Genomic DNA, 19221 nt, shown 5'->3' on the forward strand with positions numbered 1-19221 from the left:
TAGTAGTGATTGATATCACATTTCATTTTAAGTTTTTTGTTTTCTCTGATCACATCGTTACTAAAAGAACTTGGTTTAGGCACAGATAGAGCGATAAAATATTTGGACAATGTGAAGCACCTAACAGTATGGTTATGTATAGTTCTGTTTCGTTAGAGGTTTCACAAGTAACTTTGGTCTGAAATAATACTGGATATTGACTAATGTATGTGTTAACCTCTAGGAAACAAAGTATGGATTTGCCCTTTATTTCATTTTAAAAAATATCTGCTTTTACTGTGAAACCTTTGAAGGTCTTTCTAAACTTGAAATACAAACAGTTCTAAGTTATAGTTAATTTTTTTGTGTGTGTTTTCTTTTACAGAAAGACATACTGTCATCGTCGGCTTAACTTTTTAGAATCCAAATTTAGCTTGCATGAGATGTTAAATGAAATGTCTGAATTTAAAGAACTAAAGAGCAATCCCCATCGAGACTTCTATAATGTGAGAAAGGTAAGTGTGGGAAGGATTAAAGACATGACATTATTTTCAGCAGGAGTTCCAACAATTGTACTTTTTTTGTGTGTGAGGTATAAATGATATGCATGAAGTTGTGTGTGAATACTATTCAACTGAATTATGTTATTTTCAGAATATTATTTTTTTTTTCTACATGGTAACACTCAGGAACATTAACCAGAATGTGTGTTAAGGGGATTATGCTAAACTCCTGTATTTACCTTTTCAGAATCAAAGGGGTTTAACTGTATGTATATTGCTTTAAAGGAGTGAAATGGTCAATCAAATTAAGCTTGCTTGGATTATGAATAAAAGCATCCATGTGGAGGTTTAATTGAGTTTAGTTAATTCGCTTAAAAGATAGCTCAACTGCATTTTCCTGCTTTCATGTAGATAAATCATAATAAACTGCAGTATGAACAGCTGTGTATATTTTGGGTAAAAATTTCACTTCAAATTGAACTTGCATGTGTTAAAATACATGTCAAAAGATCTACGGAAACGGAACTGATGTTTTTATACTCCCATCAGTATCTGGTTTTAAAAAAATAAAGCCTGCACAATATTACAAAAAACCACCACACTTACTAGAGTTATAATCTTAGCTGCACCTGATGTGCACTGGGATTTAATTAGGAGACAGGTTAGGGGAATCACAGTAGCTTGTTTCATTTCCTACCACATACTCAAGGGAGCTGCGTTCCTTTAAAAGCATAGAATCAACAGTGTTATGTTGATTAGTTTGCTTCATTTCTTCAATTTTAAAGGATGTTACTGGAGAGAAAATGCTTCAGTTTCATAAGTGAGATTTCTTCACAAAGCAGTAATCATTGCTGTGTTTTTTAACCATTTCGGGTCCATTTTGCGTTGTTTCCATAGACAATTGAAAGAGGTAGTCCTTACTTTGTAACTTTGGAATTTAGGTCAACAATCTGATCCTTTTTGTTATGTTTTGGTTTGCTAGTACATCAAAAAGTCAGTTTGGCTTTCCTCTATAGTGTCCAGCATGCTGGCTGCTGAATGTTTGCTACTGTTGTGGTAATAAACTGTCAAGCACAAAATCTGCTAAGCAAGTGTTTGATGAATGTATCTCTGTCTCTCACATGGCCAGAAGCAGATGGACGGTTAGATAAATTCTAATGAATTTCACGTTTTTATCTGAGTGTGGATGGGATGATCTGTTAGCTAATTCACTCAAGTGGGCAGGATTCGAATCTGAAGTTGTTGGCAGTTATCTTGCATAACTCCAGCCAAGATACGTATTCCGTGCTACATTCAGATAAAACACTTGCCTAGCTGATAGAGGTGTTAATAATAAAACATATGGTGACTGAGAGATGCAATGGACAGGTGTGGATCAGATAAATCCCTTGGCAATCAGTCTGAGTAGTGAGAAGCTTTACTTGCTCTGTTCAACTTTTAAAAGCAACTGTTCAGTGTCTCTGAGCATGTAATTATTTTCTAATTATCTACTAGTAAATAAGCCGGTCTACAAATGAATTCATGTTGTTCGGAAGGACAAAATGTGCATCACTCAACACTCAAATTCAAGAGAGCAGGAACAAGCTTGCTCTTCTCTGGCAGAGACTTGTCCTGCTACTAGATGTTGCTTAAAAAAATCTTCCAGCACAGAGTTAATCTTGCTTAAACCCTTACAGATAATATTTTTATAAAGTACTCTCTGTGGCAAGTAAACTGCATTGTTGACAGAGTTACTGTAAGCCCCCAAATAATCATTTTATCTTGCTAGTCTAAGTGATGTTTGGATCCATAACTCACCAGAAGTGCTTCTTTAATGGTAACAGTATCAACAGTGAAATTTATCATAGGAAACGGACACTACTAGGGCCTGTATTTTCAGGATGTCTCTCTTTTATTCAATCCTTAACAATACAAACTGCCCATATGAAAAGCAAGAAATAAGATTCACCTCCTGACAGAGTTGTTACTCAAGTTGTTGATTACATCTGTGAGACACTAGTATGGAAATACTGGTACAATCGGTTTGCTAATGTAACTGATGGAAAATAACAAAATTAAAGCGATCGTGATATAGTAGCGAGGTCTATCAATGGCACTTATCACTGTATTTAGAAAGGTACAGCAGAAAGCTGGTCAGCATTATTTGCTGCCATGACAATCGGAGTTTATTGTTCTTTTCCCTTGTCTCTGACCCTGCCCTTTTCTTTCCCTGGTTTAGTGGGAGTTATCCAGAGAGCTTATCAATATAATAAATCCCAAGATAAGATTTCCATTAAGTAAGGGAAGTGTATGTGTATATCTGAGGTATTGGACTTGACCAGAATGCAAACAGGGAGATGTTTTGCACTGATCAAGCTGGAATTGGAAAATTACCCTTTAATAATGAGAAATGTTTCGCTACCCAGATGAGAGTCCACAGGTGGTAAGATAGTGTGACTGACTCCACTTGGCTCACCACAGGAGGTGGACAACTGTCTGTGTAGGAGAAGGCTAACTTTAGACAAGACTTTGGAGTCTGCCATTGGCAAGGCTCTCCCACGTTCTCCAGTCAATGCATAGCAAAGTGCAGTCACAGTGACTGCTACATAACTCCTGTTTGACTGCAGTAGGAATGAAATAAAGTAGTAAGTTTAGCTCCACAGCATGCAACTGAGTTCTAGCCTTTGTGTACTAGGGTATCCTGTTTTCATAAGCAAGGATGCGAGGTTTTTGGGCTGCGCTTCAAATAGACCATTTGTCCAACAGCCTCAGATATTTGAGGGCTGATGGTTCAGCCTTTCAGATGAAATATGCCTTCAATGTAAAGGCAGGATGTTGAATATTCTTTTACTTTAATAAAATGTTGCTAATTGCAGGTGGCATTTACTGTGCTTTTTTGGTATTGGAGCGGTTTCTCTTAATAGGAACTCTGGTTCGTCTGTATTGTTCTTTTCAGGGGGGAGGTTGTCTCCTTTTTATTCTTTTAAAGGTAAAGGCAAAATATTTGATTACCTACCATTTATTCACTGCCTGTATGAAGTGTATCTATGTACTGCATTGCTAGGTGTCCTCCAATGCAAGTAGCTTTGATATAGTCTTCTAAAGGTGAAAAATGGATGGCCTAGTTCTCCATCCATATGCTTTCTCTTTTCAGCCATTATTTCAGTGTGTCAGTCAACCAGACCTGAGGATATGACACATCGCCCTAGAGCAGAAAATTTTGTGTCTTCTGCCTTTCATTGTCTATTACAGAACTACACATAAAGAATTAAGCTTAGTGAAAAAGGTTGTTGCTTCCTTTTTGAAAAGCTAATGCAGTGTAAATATATTGGTGAGCAGGTTATCTGTCAGTGCAATGTGGAATGATATTGTGTCAATCGGGTGTTGAGGCTGCAGGGGATTCCCTGGGAAGTCCACGAAGGTCGTAGTTATCGGGGCAGAAGCATGCACAAGGTGAAGTGCGCATATGCAGAACAGGTAGTTTGCAGTTGCGATGTTATTAATCTATGCACTGAAATATATCCATGAAATTGATGCAACTTGATGTTTTGTGGAGATTTGAGAGAGTGGGAGCAAAGGGAAGCAATGCAGGAAGAGGAGGGAGGCAGAGCGGCTTAGGGAAGGGGGTGCCTCTGAGGCGTGGTTGGAGGGCAAAGGGAATTCCCCACTGTGAGGTGTACACAGGTGTAACCGTCTTGACTGGGAAGGATAAGTGTTTCATCTGCAAAGTCTGCGGACAGAACGGCATGGGTGCTCCGGTCAACAAGGAAAGGGCTGGTCTGAAATGAGAAGGTGCAGAGGAACAGGCTGGCTCCATTACTGGAGAATTGCTGAGGGAAGGGAATTTGACCATCCATTAATGGAAGAAAACTGGTGTCTGCCACTGCTTGAATGGGATGATTGAGTTAAAAGTAGTAAGGAAAGCTTTGGGTTAACCATTATCTTCATTTGGTTAAAAAAAAAGTTCACACAAGGCATATGTGTTCCAAGATAGGCTTCTGGCAGTCATTTTGTTTCTTCTTTTCATTGAAGGTTAATGTGACCTTGCATAAAATGCTTCCTCTTGGGGGGAGAGGAGAAAAAGAACTACAGTCAGAGAGCTTGGCTAAGGGTGTGCAGCCAAGTGTTTTTTATTTTTTCACTAAGGGAAAATTGGGATGGAGAGGCAGCGTAATAAATCTGGACATGCAGGTAGAATGCATGCAAGTAGAAGCAAATAAACCTTGTGGTAGGGGATTGTTAATCATGTCCCATAAAAGACTTAGCTTAGTATGTATGAAGAACAGGATAGTACCAGCCACAGGAATGGGACCAGTTTTGTCTTTTTTTAGGGTGAGGGAGGAGGCAAGGGGACCATTTGTCACATTCTATGACTAGCTGCTTCATTTGGATGGGATTGCACCCTTAATTGTGAAAATGCACAAGAGCATACAGTGTAATGTATTATGTGCTAGGCTAGGTCAAAGCTCAAGTCATTAAAACCTTTCCAAAAAATGAAGTAGCTCCTAAAATGCAGAATGAAGAAAAAGCTGTGTGTTTGTTAAATTTTGTTGGTATAAAGTTGCTGGTTATGTAAATGTTAGAATGTACTGGACAGTTAAAGCAGCCAAAGTACTGCATCTTCTCTGATAAAAGCATTCTCTGGTAGAAAGTCTCACTCTCAGGCAATATATTTTGAGACAGGGAGGAAGAGAAGGAAAAGAAGGTAGGTCTTGGTTCTCAGGGAATAAGCCGGATGTGGTTAGCATAGCTATAGAGCTGTGTGTGATATGGTTATGGGGACTGGTGAGGATTTGACAGGAACTTGCCAAATTGCAGAGGCACACTTGAGAAAATTATTTCTGAAAGAGAAGCAGGACTTTAAAAGAAATGCAGTTACTATTCTGTCATCTGATCCTTGCATACAAGCAAACAAACAAAATGTCTCCTTGCTTTCGCTTATAACAGTAGCTGAGTCATGTTGATTTAAAGGAAGAGGAAGTGTTGAAGGGACAGTAATTTCAGTAGCTGAGCCACCACTGAAACTACCACATTCTGAAACTAAATAAACTATACTTGTTGAGGTTCCCTGTAACTGGTATTGTATGCTCATATATTGCTTTCTCATGAATGTTTAGAGCTTATATATCTATTAACTGTTATTTAGTTCTCCCATGGAAGTTAACCAAACCTGCTAGTATGTGGTATTTCATTGGTACAGGACCAGGTTGTAGTAACCAATGTTTTTCTAAAACAGAAGACAATTCCTAACTTAAGTAAGCATTTATAAAATGCACTTGGGTTCAAATGTCTATACAAGTACTCCAGGGAACATAATAATACGTTTAGCAGAGCCGGTTTTACTATTTTACACACAGTAGTGCTTCCTGTGCATTAGTAGTGCACCTCCTTTTGTGTACTCCGAGACAGGACTGGTTCTTGCTTCTCTTCATTCAGCTGTAGTGTGCAGCATATTTGAACTGACAGGTCTTACAAGACCAGCTAACAGAAGGGTTCTGCAGGAGCAGGAAGCAGCATATAGTCAGTTTGTAATACATGTTTCAAGATGATATATGACAGGGGCAGATGGTTCAGGTGATAAGTATAAAAAAGCACCTCATAGTTCCTCTATCCTATATATTTGGTAGGAGATGGTTTGGAATCATAACATTTTACCATAAAGTGTTATGTGAAATTGTAGCTGGTGCACAAGGCAAGTGTTAGAAATAGTGAAAGTTGGGACTGTTTCTACCACACATCCTTGCTCTTGCAGCCCTCTGTGTCCAGCTAGTTCCTGGGCTGGAGGCTAATTTTGAAGCTTAGCAGGCAGCCCGTAGCACTACTGAGCTAAAACTGCTTCTGCTAGGATCTGGCACTCTGGACTGGAGAACAGTTTCAGAGTCTGTCAAACAGTTCCCAGGGCTTTTGCGCTTATCTTTTTGTCAACTGTGAAATCTAATCAGGACAGTGTTTTATGGGTTATTTTTTTGCGTGTGCGTTTGTTTTGTTGGTTTTGCTTTTAAATTGATAGTAATTTGTTTCTAGAGGCATTTCATTGTTTTGGCTAGGACATGCATTAGGCTATTCTGTTGTTCAGTCAGGATGGATTATTCAAGGAATTTCACAGCAAATGTACCCATAGGTGCTGCTCCACACACACAGGATACTTTTGTGCTGTTAAATTCCTCATTATCCCTGCTAAGGCCTATTCCTTCCTTTCAGGTACTTAGTCCTCATGAAGTTAACAGCATTACCTGCCTTTTCATAAAAGCAGAAGTTGGGGAATATACCTGGTTTTATTCTATTCTTTATCTGTGTAGTTAAAAATACTGAACCCTTGACTGCAAGGGGACCGTGTTATTCATTGCACATAGCTCCTGGAGGCAGAAATTACAAATACTTAAAATGGAAAACTTAAACAAACTCCCAGACCTCACCAGTTGTGTCTTTGGATTGTGATCTATCTAATACAGGCTGCTCAAATAGCAGTGCAAGCTTTTAGGCAAAAGAGAAGAATATCAGTGGATGCTGTTTTGTTCTTGTCGTTTTTTTTTTTTTTTTTTTTTTAATAGGCACTCCAGAAAAAATGAAGGAGTGCTCTCGGCCCTTCTGTGAAGCTTGCACTTCCCTCAGTGTGTGAACAGTTCTGAAGAAACTGAAAGACCTGTCAGTATTATGAGTTACTGTATTTTGATTAAACTTGAAAAAAGTGTCAAAAATCTCTCCCATGCATGAGACCTGAAATGTTTCATGTGGTCGAAAAACAAAAAATGACTTATGCTTTAGGAAGCGGCTGAGAATTCCAGGTCCTTTCAGTCAGAGACGTTAGTTATAAACTACGTTTGTACCTACAACAACATCATTGATTCATGGATGAAATCTATTGAAGGATACTAAAGGAACATTCTTTAAGGAAGCCTCAAATTTTTCTCTGAATCCAAATTCTGTGATTGGCATTTGTAACGTATCTTGTTGAAAATTTTCTTATATAAAAAGCGAAATATTAACTGATGGCTACTTGATTTTATTGATAGCTCTGATGACTGAATAATCCTCCCCAAACCAAACTGTCAGGGTTCTGAAACATTTTGACTTGCTGAGGCACTAATCCATTCATTGCTTAAGGAATATTTTAGAAGGCTTTAGTCATTGTTATCACTGACATACATCAATTAACAAAGTAAGTTTATATATGAATGTAACAAGCATGAATGACCTTATTTTGATTTCAGGTTGATACTCATATCCATGCTGCTGCTTGCATGAACCAGAAGCACTTACTGAGGTTTATTAAGCATACATATCAAACAGAGCCAGACAGGATTGTTGCAGAGAAAAAAGGCAAGAAGATGACCTTAAAGCAAGTCTTTGAAAGCCTTCACATGGACCCTTATGACCTCACTGTAGACTCTTTAGATGTCCATGCAGTAAGTAAGATACCAAAATAAAAGAGAAAAAGCTATGTTTTCTAAGTGTGAAATTGTTTTCTACTTTTTTTTTTTTTTTCATGGTAACATTAAATCAGAATTTAAACGCATGCATTACTTCACATGTTTGAACTAAGCATAGTTCTTTTCTTCTCTGTGCATTTTATTTCTAGGCAATTTTATTTATAAACTATTTGTGTACTTAAAACTAAGATTTTCTTTTCCTTCTATAGGGTCGTCAAACATTTCATCGATTTGACAAATTCAATTCTAAGTACAATCCAGTTGGTGCCAGTGAGCTGAGGGACTTGTATTTGAAAACTGAGAACTACATTGGTGGTGAATATTTTGCTCGCATGGTCAAGGTAAATAATTTTTGTGCTTTTCCAGTTGTACAGAAATAAGGGTTAGTAAAACATTTGTGATAACTGTATCTAGAGTTAGCAGTGTGGTTAAGTGATTCTCAAGTATTCAGCATGCTCTACCAATTTATCGGAAAGGCCTCTGCCAAGTCAGGCACTGCTGCTTCCTAAACAATTGTCTGAGCTCTAAACTGTGTATAAGTTCAAAGCAGAGTTGTGTGTGGTTTCAAAATAATGGGGAGCTGCCAAGACTCAAATCACTGGCTTAATATTTTGTTAGGATGTAGTTGGCTGGTGCTAGTTGCTAGGGAAGACCTAAGAAAGCACCTCTACAGAAATCTGTATCTGCACACACATGCACAGGCTTCAGATTTGCTTCTTACAACAAAAGAATTAGTTGTATTCATGAACCAGATACCAACAATTTTTAGATACACACAAGTACTTGTCTAAAATCAATAGCCTTAAAGTTACTTACTACCATGAGTTCTAGGTCAGATTCGTTAATGCTCTGCTTGTTTTACGCAGTCATTTATGATGGTGTAAAGTATAATTGTTCTGATTTACCAATTTTGAACATGTCTTGCAAAAATATTCAGAATAGTTGCACAAAAATTTTGTCCTCTAAATCGAGGTGTTACAGTTAGTTATACTCAAATGGCATTCTGGTAGAGTATTTAAATACCTAAAATAAAGTAAAAAAAACAACAGACAAACAATTCCCTTTAAGGGGTAACAGAACAAAGCTATGCCTGGTCTGAGGAAAATACAGTGATGAATATACTAGTAGCTGTTAATGATCTTCAGTGTCCAAACTAAAGCAAATATATTTATTGTTCAACAGGAAGTAGCCCGTGAACTAGAAGAAAGTAAATACCAATATACAGAACCCCGATTATCCATTTATGGACGGTCTCCTGATGAATGGCTGAGCTTGGCAAAATGGTTCATTAAACATAAAGTTTATTCCCCAAATATGCGCTGGATAATTCAGGTTCCCAGAATCTAGTAAGTAATTATGAGTTCTTGGTAATCTTAAGAGTTTGAAATCATTCTAATGAATTTGTTTAATTTCTGATATATTTTTTAAATGGCTTGTGAGCTGTTCTGTAGTTCTATTTATAAGCAACAGCCTGGGAAATTTATTCTTGACCATTGCTGCAAATCTCCTGACAGTCTGGGGGTGGAGGAGGAGATGGGGTTTAAATGTACTCTTATGAAGCTATTCAAAACAACTGTGAAATACTTTAAAGCCTGAAGATACTGAAAACAAAAATCACAACTGGATGAAATTAAGTTGCATTCAAAGGCAAGGTAAAATGCAATTCAGTAATGAAAATAAATCAACACTTGAATTCCGTAAGGGAGCAGAAATTGCTCTGCAAGACCATTATCACCAAACTTCCTCAAGACCAGTGACTAAATGACAGTGAACTTAGAAAGGCAACCCGCATCTACAAGCTTAAAACAGTATTAGTACTGCTAAGTTTTTAAGCATCCTATGGGACTTTAGGTCCTTTATTAAATGGTTTGTGTTTCTACTACTGTGTATTGTAACTAGTACAGTCTCCCATGATGATTTTCCCAGCCTTAATGGCTGAGCTTTGTGTTTTAAAATTGCATAGTTGGAATATGAGTAGAGAAAGAGCTGTCATAGTCGCGTGTATCTCCCAGAGTGTATTACTCACTAAGGAGAAAGTTCCTCTCCTTTCACAGAATCACAGAATCATCTAGGTTGGAAGAGACCTCCAAGATCACTGAGTCCAACCTCTGACCTAACACTAACAAGTCCTCCACTAAACCAGATCCCTAAGCTCTACATCTAAACGTCTTTTAAAGACCTCCAGGGATGGTGACTCAACCACTTCCCTGGGCAGCCTATTCCAATGCCTAACAACCCGTTCAGTAAAGAAGTTCTTCCTAATATCCAACCTAAACCTCCCCTGGTGCAACTTCAGCCCATTCCCCCTGGTCCTGTCACCAGGCACGTGGGAGAATAGACCAACCTCCACCTCGCTACAGCCTCCTTCAAGGTACCTTGTAGAGTGCGATTAGGTCATCCCCGAGCCTCTTCTTCTCCAGGCAGAACAACCCCAGCTCCCTCAGCCGCTTCTTGTAAGACTTGTTCTCCAGACCCCTCACCAGCGCTTCATTAAGTCATGCATTTAATGACTCACTGAAGTACTGCCTCTCTTTTGTGAAAGCCTCACTAAACCATAACATTTTACTTTCATTTAGAGTAGTTAAAACTAGAGAACAGACTCTCATGAGGGGTGATTCCTTATCTCCCCTTTTAGTACTTGGATTGCTGTAAAGGAAAGGGTCATTGTTCTTGAGACTGAATCTACTACTGCTTACTTGCACTGTTTTGGGAGCACTCAGGAACTTCTGCAGAGTCTGGATGAAGCAGAATGCCAGGCTGTGCAGGAAACAAAGCACAGGAACAATCCCTGCCCTGATGTTAAACTTTGGATTTCTCAATCCTGGTAAAACTGAAGCCTTAGAATATAAACAGAAATGAAAGGAAATGTGAAAACTGATGAAAAACATAAGATGATTAAAGAGTAGTCACAACTGTGTGTATTTTTCCCCTTCAGTGATATATTTAGGTCAAAAAATATTCTGCCTAGTTTTGGGAAGATGTTAGAGAACATTTTTGTGCCTTTGTTTGAAGCAACAATCAATCCCAAAGACCACAAAGAATTGCACCTTTTCCTCAAATATGTAAGTATGCTCAGATTTTCTGTCTTACATGAAATGGAGCCTCTATTCAACACAGCTGTTGCCAGACACTAAAAGAACCTTTCTTCTATGTAGAATACTTATTACTGTTTTAAAACAGCTCAACAGCTATTTATTTGTACTGCCAGTAGTCCTCTCTATAATGAAGGACCAAAAGATGTTCACATGCTCTTGTGCAGAGGGAACCTACTAATCTGGTACGTGAAGGAGCTTGCCTCTGAGACTCACCTCCGAAAAGGAGGCGACTGAAGGGAAACAACGTGTAGATCCTGATGGGGCTCAGGAAGGATCTGGTTGACCTCATTAAGAGAGACATTTGTGAATATATCTCAAATCAGAACTGAAGGTTTCCTGGGAGCTTCTGGCCTACAGCTGCTGTTCACATAACAAAGCAGATGAGGTCAAAGGGTTATAATCTGTATCTAAGAGATTTTCTTTTATTTTCCCCTCGCCCCATACTATTGTGCCTTGTTAAGATGGAGCACTTCCGAACACTGTAGCATCAGTGGCAGGACTCATCTTCCTGCATAACAGGAGGAATGTGCCATGTTCATGCTTGTTCTTTATTTGTGCTTCTGCAAACCCTGCTTCATAGTAGAACTAGTTTCTGGAATGTGTTGCTGTTTGGGTAACATTTCAAAGAAAACATGCTATTCCTGTTGTCTGCATGGTATGGTAGAAGGGCAGAACAGCAGGACTGCTAGCATAAGGAGGGAAACTAGATGCTTTGTGCAAACAAGTCCCGAAACAAGAATAAGTAACATCAAAGTTTGCTTCTTGAAAACACTAATTCCTGTGAATCTCATCTCCCACAGGTGACTGGCTTTGACAGTGTTGATGATGAATCCAAACATAGTGGCCATATGTTTTCTGATAAAAGCCTTAACCCTGACCTCTGGACCAGTGAGAAGAATCCCCCATATAGCTATTATTTGTATTACATGTATGTCAACATCATGTTGCTAAACAACCTTAGGAAGTAAGTAGTCATTTTGCTCTGTTATGAGTTTCCGGAAAGAAAAATATCAGTTAGTAATCTTGGTCTTGATCGAAGCCTGTGTCTAAATCATACATCTTTGGAAGCAAAGGTTATCTCAAACGATTTTAAAGAGTCCAAGAGGAGTACATGATTAATTCTGAAAATGTTAACTGTAGACTTAACTTAAATGAAATACTCAGAAATTGTAAAGGCATCAGATTAATATCTTCATTTGACATTTGTGTATAAATCCTTAAATCTGAATATATTTAGAACAAAAAAAAAAAGAAAGAAAAGAAACCCCACAAAATTGACTTGTTGGCCTTTGCTCAGATTCACAGTGGATTTCCAAATCTAACATACTTGTTGGTAGCTTGTTATCTCCTGGTGATTTCAGAGATACAAAGTTGTGAAATGCTAGTTTAAGGGCTGCTGCTGTTACCGAAGACAGACAAAGGAAGCCATAAATATAAACCACACATCTAGCTAATTACCTTAAACGTCCTTACTGATTCATTCAGTTTTATCACTTCTGATACCAATGCCTAGGCAAGTAATGCAGGGATGTATGATTCTGAATACAAAAACATGACTGTGAAAGCAAATTTTGGCATTGGTTCAGTTAAGCCTAAAATTCAACTAGAGGTTATGTTCCTGAATTTGTAGCTGATTTGCCAAGTGATCTGCACAACTGACTCAAATAGAGGCACAGAGAGGTCATCTGTTGATATTACAGTATCGTCACCTACCCTGCAAGGATTTGGTTCATTATTATTTATAAAATGTTGGGAAATTTTCTTATAGGAGGTACATAAATTGTCATTTTAACAAGTCTTATTCGAATTTACAATCAAAATGTTATTTGCCTTCTCCTCTTGCCTTCTCCCACTGCTACGTTAAGCATTTCTTTCTCTACCACCCTATATAATCAAATCTCATAATAAAAACATCCACCCTGGATTGCTTTGTACTTATAACAGACAGGCCTAGTTGTTAGATACCTGCTGAGTTGTGTCTTGTTCATTACAGAACTAAAACTAAAGTCATCCCTTCCTCCTGACTTTGCATTCTCTGTAGTGTACACTTTTTGTCTTTTCAAAAACAGAGATTCTGTCAGAACTTACACATTTCTTTTTAACCTCAAGATCATTTCAGCTACCGTTTGAAAATCTCCCTAGGTAATCATAAAATAATCTTTATAGCTAGGTGAGTCAATGAAACAACTCATCAACAAGTCAGTAAAACTGTTCACCCCGTTGAACACAGTAAGTATTTGAGACATCACAGCCAGTCCATTGCAGGACTGTTTTACGCTATTTGTAATAGGAACTACATCAGCAAAGTTAGATTACATCCTCAGATCCTTTTTCAGGAGAAGCATTACTGACCATCTATCCTCAAATTGCTATATTCTCCATCAGTCCTTGTTGAAATTCTGTTTTGAACACCCCCAAAGACTTGGGGTATGTGTCTGCGCCGTATAAACAGGGTCCATTATAACTTAGAGCATCATTTTTAAATATTTATGATATAAATAAAACAGTTCTAGAAATTATAGTGTGAAGTCTAGCATAGTAACTAAAATTCCCAGCTCAACTGTTCACCCAGTAGTTAAGCAATTGCTAAATGAGACGTAACTGGGGAAGGAAAGAAGGAACACACAAATACATAAGGTCATGGAAGAGACTTGGGTAGAGGGACCTGCCCTATTTGACAGCAGCTCGATAGGCCGATACGTAGGCCTGATGGGATGTCATGCCAAACTGTATGAGAATGCATATATTAAAATGTTATTTAAAATACCATATTAATTATAATTATATACATAACAGATAGATAATCATGCATTTCTTGTTAGTGGAACTTGGTTTCAATCTCCTCAGGGAAAGAGGCATGTGTACTTTTCTGTTTCGACCTCACTGTGGAGAAGCTGGGTCTATCACGCATCTTGTATCAGCCTTTCTGACAGCAGACAACATTTCTCATGGATTGCTCTTGAAGAAGGTATTGCTCGCTTGCTCATCTAAACTAATCACTATCTGCTTAGACATCAGTCACTGGTTCAAATAGCAGTCACCAAGTTAACTTATCTGGACAGTCCCAAATTTATATTCTTAGCATGGCACAAGTTACTCTTCACTTTGATCATAAAAGAATAAGCTCAGCAGAGCTTCCTATTTCTTATTTAAGCTACAAAAATAGGTATTTCAGCACATGAGTATTTTGAAGCTCTGTCTTTATAGGAAAGATCAACTGTTCTTATATGTCAAGGGCTTGATGATGCCTGCTTTTGGTTACTCTAAGCAGAGCTTAAGTTGCAGTGGAAAAAAGTACTTTAGCTTGTTACTACTCCTTGTTTTAGATCTTAGAATTATTTAAGGAAAGCCCAATTTTTTTTATGCACAGGGACAAAGGTCATTTTCCCTGACTGACATCCCTGTGCTTCAACATTCACTCAAAAGGTTATGATTAAGGTTTTGATTATTTATATCTAGAGTAATTGGGATCATTTGATCATGAAATTTAACATAGCTGTATAGCACAGCAATATTGTATATACAGCTTGACTGTCGTGGCTAGGACAGACATCATTTCTGGCATATCAGTAAATAACCATCATACAACTCCTCATCCCCAGGCCACTGTTTTGTAATTAAAATAATTTGTCAGTGGGTGGCAGACTTGAAACATGAGTGTTGTAATTCTTCTGAAAATTTTCTCATAAATTGAATTCTCTGCTTACTGTTAGAAAATTCTCTCTGTATTTTACAATGTATCCAGGAATAAAGAATAGTTTTGTCTAAAACCATGTCTGATGTTACCCTCTTAACCACTGATTCCTAAAATTAGACCCAGACATAGTAGTACTAAGGCTGTACGTGACCCAGAATATTCTCCTCTTCCCTCTCCTGCTCAGCTTGGTGGCATAACCTGGCAGAACAGATAGATAATAATAATGAAGGTGCTTCACTGGTTGCTTGAGCCAAAAATAGTAATAAAGATGAGGTGACCACAGATTATTTATATTATGTGCACAGCAACACGTAATGTCTAATAAATCACAACTATTTTTGCTCCTCAAATTGGACTGCAGTTTTGAAAATAACGAATGGCTTAGCAGTTTTGATACATGTGATGTTATTTGTGACTTCAAGCTTCTGGGGCAGGTAGGTTGTTAGTATCAAATGCAGCACCCTTTATAGTCTCATACGCTTTCTAATCTACAGTGAAGTCACTTTATTTTTAAAGACAAGACTGCAGTCTTGTTTTGAGGAACATACATTATTTTTATAAAGATCAGTAACAATTTACAATTCAGACTCTTAAGTATTTTCTAAAAAAGTCACAGAGTTCAGTGTCAACATACATTTTTTGATCTTCATCCTCCCACTGTAATATGGTTTCCATTTTCCCTAATGGAGATATTTTTTTTTCCCCACTGTCCCACAGTACCACTAAATGCTGACTGTTTTTGTTTGTTTGTTTGTCTTTGTAGAGTCCTGTCCTCCAGTATCTTTATTATCTTGCACAAATACCCATTGCCATGTCTCCACTTAGTAACAACAGCCTATTCCTGGAGTACTCAAAAAATCCACTACGGGAATTTCTACATAAGGGACTTCATGTCTCTCTCTCTACAGATGATCCTATGCAGTTTCATTATACAAAGGTAAGAATTGCAAAAATCACTGGTCTTCAAATTTGGCAACAATGTACCTCGTAGGCCCAGAATGACCTGAAAGCTGTTTTATGTCATTGCTTAGGATATAAAGTTCCATGTCTTTCAATCACTTCATTCGTTATTCTTCCTCATTCTCAGTCTACTGCTCACTATTAGGTTTCAGAGGGAAATGTCTAATTTCCTAATTATGTTTCTTTTGTACTCTTGCCTCTCCAGTGTTGGCTGTTGAAGTATAGAATGAAGGATGAGGCTGGAGGGAGGTTTGAGCCTTCATAAACAATCCTCTAGAGTGCCAGGAAAGTCCAGTTTCCTTACTAATAAATCTGGGGAAGTACACTACTAACACACCATGTGGAGTTTCTGAAGATCACATAAACTCTTTGCTCAGTGAACTGAAACTGATTTTTGCCCTTGGGTGGCCTGGCAGGACAGAAATGCCTTGTCACTGGTTGTTATGATGCCCCAATTTTGTCATCAGAGCTGACTTGAGTCACGCTGTGCCTTACAATGACCCATACGCTGCTCAACTGTCAGTCTTCTGAGGATGAGCCAAGCTCTGCTGTGCTTCACCCAGGCTTGCTTCTTGCCCATGATATACATGCCTCTGCTAGAAAAGACAGAGGTGGGGGCTTTCTGCATGGATTTAACGCAACACAGTCTGAATTACACATAGTGCGGGACATCCTTAGATGTGAGAGCCCAATAGAGTCAGAACCAACATCTTTGTTGTAGGGGAGGTTAGAAGTGAGAAATTGCCCTGTCTGTCTATGTAGCATATTCACTAAAGATTTAAGCCTAGATCCTCCAAGATTTTTATAATCCCCAGAATCTCATTTGCAATTGTCTAATAAATGCCTTTGAGGTTCTGGACTACAGGCTGCAATTTCTTAGGCTAAAATAACTTGATACCCAGTGCCTATTATTTAACAGTCACCCTTGGAAAATTTTAAATAAACAATCCTCTTTGTTAATAATTGTGATGTTAATGTCTTAATCCTGTAAGTTTTCACAGCTATCTAAACAGCATGTATAAATTCATGAATTAGTAATGACCGCATATCCACATTTACATCTTATTTGCATTATTTATCATTTGATACTAAACATATTTTGGTGATACAGGAAGCTCTCATGGAGGAATATGCTATTGCAGCCCAGGTGTGGAAACTAAGTACCTGTGACTTGTGTGAAATAGCAAGAAACAGTGTGTTACAGAGTGGATTGTCAGATAAGGTAATTGTGGCTGAAAGACATCTTTTGTGAATATTAGGGCGAGTAGGAAGTGAGAATCCAGTAGTCTGAAAATTACATAGCAGGTCCTTATGCAATGTAATACATCCCTATCCTCTTTTACTGAAATATTTGCAAAATATCTATGAAGTCTCACATTTTAAAAGTATTAAAGTTGTAGTTTTTCCTCATTAGCTTTGTTTTGGAATCCCCAATAAGCAGAGACTAGGTACCTATTTATACTCAGTTCTCCCTCTACTCCCAAAACTTTAATCCTTTAATCCAGTATCCCTCTGCAAGTAATTTTATACGTCTTGCAATAAGTAAAAGTAAACTGCCTGTCATTAAGCAAGACTTCTTTTTAGCTAGTAGTGAGTATTACATGAAATGTTCTGTTTCAGACAGGTAGGCACATTACATTAAATCCCCTTGCTTTAAAATTCTATAAATCTATGGCATGCTCTTTAAGACTTACTTTAGAACATCCTCTTTTTTTGTGTCCCTTTCAGACACTCCTTTCAAGGAACAAGTATGTGAAGGGGCTTTGCAAGTATATTCTGTTGTGTCTTCCAATATTCTGTAGTGACAACTACTCATCTTCCTCTTGTGCAAACTTTTAACAAAAGAAACCTAAGCCTCTTTTTTGATTTCTCACTTGAAAGATAGAACACTAGTACAAAGGGTTTTAGCAAGCCAAACTAAATGTGCTGCTGACAGTAAATTATATATATAAATGTTGGCTTTAAAAGCTTAAGAAGTGGTTAAGACCCTGATGTAAAGGCCAGCTGGTTAAAGTTGCTCCTTCCACTTGTACTGGAATAGTTCAACTATATATTCAGTTATGCAATAAATCAAAAGAGTTGAACTGATTTCTTCCTCTATGTTTAATCATGTTCACAGGAAAAACAGAAATTCCTAGGGTTGAACTACTGTAAAGAAGGACCTGAAGGAAATGACATTCGAAAGACAAACGTTGCACAGATCCGGATGGCTTTCAGGTATGAGACACTGTGCAATGAACTTAGTTTCCTGTCTGATGCTATGAGAACAGAAGAGATTTCTACTCTGTCAAAGTAGTTACAAACTCAAAGAAACCACAACATTTCATTCCCAAACAGGATGAGATGCTAATTAATATTGAATCATCTGTTGTTGATGCTACCAAGACATAACTGAAGAGTTCGGAGAAAAATAGAGTAGCTATGGAAGGCAAACAGCATTTGCTGCTTTCTTTTACAGCATTATTCTCATCGCAAAAATTTCAGTTTCTACAAACAGTAGGGTTTGTAAGACTGCTGTAAATATTACATGCAAACTCAGAATTATGTATAATTTGTTTCATACAGCCTTAACTGTGCACTATATTGTAGCTTGCAAAACTGCGGAGATTATACATAATGCATCTGTAAGATGCATCGTAGGATACTGCAGATGCTGACAGAATACATGCACCTGTTTTTGTCCTGCACATCTCAGTAGCAATTGTGGCATTTACCAATTGGAAGTTGTATGGTGTGTATAATTTAGAGGCTACCCTCTCATTCTGGAATGCATCCTGACACAATTTTTACCTTAACGTTTCACCAGTTAAATTGGAAAACAAGAAAAAACAAAATTTGGTAGTCACATTTAATGACGAATTAATTAATTGTTTCCTGTTGTCATGTAGGATATCTGTGAAGAACAGCAGATTAATGCTCTTTAATCTAATAGGTAGAAAACACGGTGTCAAAATTGTCACTACTGTACATTGTAATAAGAAATGTAATTATATTATGCAAACTTTGTCTTGTAAGTTGAGAACACTTTTTATTGCTTTGTAATCAGAATATGTGGGTACGCCAGTTCAAATTACTTGGAAATTTATGCAGATAATTTTAGTTGCATGTAATGAGAAGTTTTTTACTTGAACAAAGGAAGCATTCTTACAAATCAGTGGTAGAAACTCCAGACCTGGGTTCTGATCCTACTTCTGATGTCTTTTTACAAATTTGTGTTAGTTTTTATTTTAGACAATTACAGAGTTGAATGAGAAGTCAAACTATTTTTACAGAGCTACCCCAGGTCATTTCAAATGTAAACTTTTTATTTATGACAGAGTGGTTAGTAAAATATAGCTACTGCAGTATTTATCGCTTTGATTCTTTTTTCTATTTGAACATCCTTCATAAGGCAAAGTAGTACTTTACTCAGAAAGGAGTAGAAGTAATGTTACAAGGTAGTATCTCCATATAGTAGCAATTGCAGGTAGTTTCACACCAAAAAGGATTTCAAGGCTAGGGGCAAACAGAGGATGTAAATGCCTGTAAATTCAACATTACACTACTTCATCTGAAAGCCTGTAGTCCCTAAGCTAAGA

At 37.7% G+C, this 19221-nt stretch overlaps 1 protein-coding gene across 2 annotated transcripts in view; it reads left to right on the forward strand.

Moving 5' to 3' along the window:
• AMPD3 (adenosine monophosphate deaminase 3) overlaps nt 1-18995 on the forward strand; it is a 30921-nt gene extending 11926 nt beyond the window's left edge. For both annotated transcript variants that reach the window (XM_035326851.1, XM_035326850.1), the window contains exons 6-15: nt 365-494; nt 7673-7867; nt 8101-8232; nt 9074-9237; nt 10827-10953; nt 11787-11950; nt 13834-13954; nt 15447-15620; nt 16755-16865; nt 17763-18995. In XM_035326851.1, coding sequence (XP_035182742.1) covers nt 365-494; nt 7673-7867; nt 8101-8232; nt 9074-9237; nt 10827-10953; nt 11787-11950; nt 13834-13954; nt 15447-15620; nt 16755-16865; nt 17763-17939 — 1495 coding nt within the window. In that variant the 3' untranslated portion in view covers nt 17940-18995. The remainder of the gene's footprint in view (nt 1-364; nt 495-7672; nt 7868-8100; nt 8233-9073; nt 9238-10826; nt 10954-11786; nt 11951-13833; nt 13955-15446; nt 15621-16754; nt 16866-17762) is intronic.
• The last annotated feature ends 226 nt before the right edge of the window (nt 18996-19221 follow it).

The sequence above is a fragment of the Oxyura jamaicensis genome, chromosome 5 (genome assembly GCF_011077185.1).
Source record: "Oxyura jamaicensis isolate SHBP4307 breed ruddy duck chromosome 5, BPBGC_Ojam_1.0, whole genome shotgun sequence".
Taxonomy (NCBI): Eukaryota; Metazoa; Chordata; class Aves; order Anseriformes; family Anatidae; genus Oxyura; species Oxyura jamaicensis.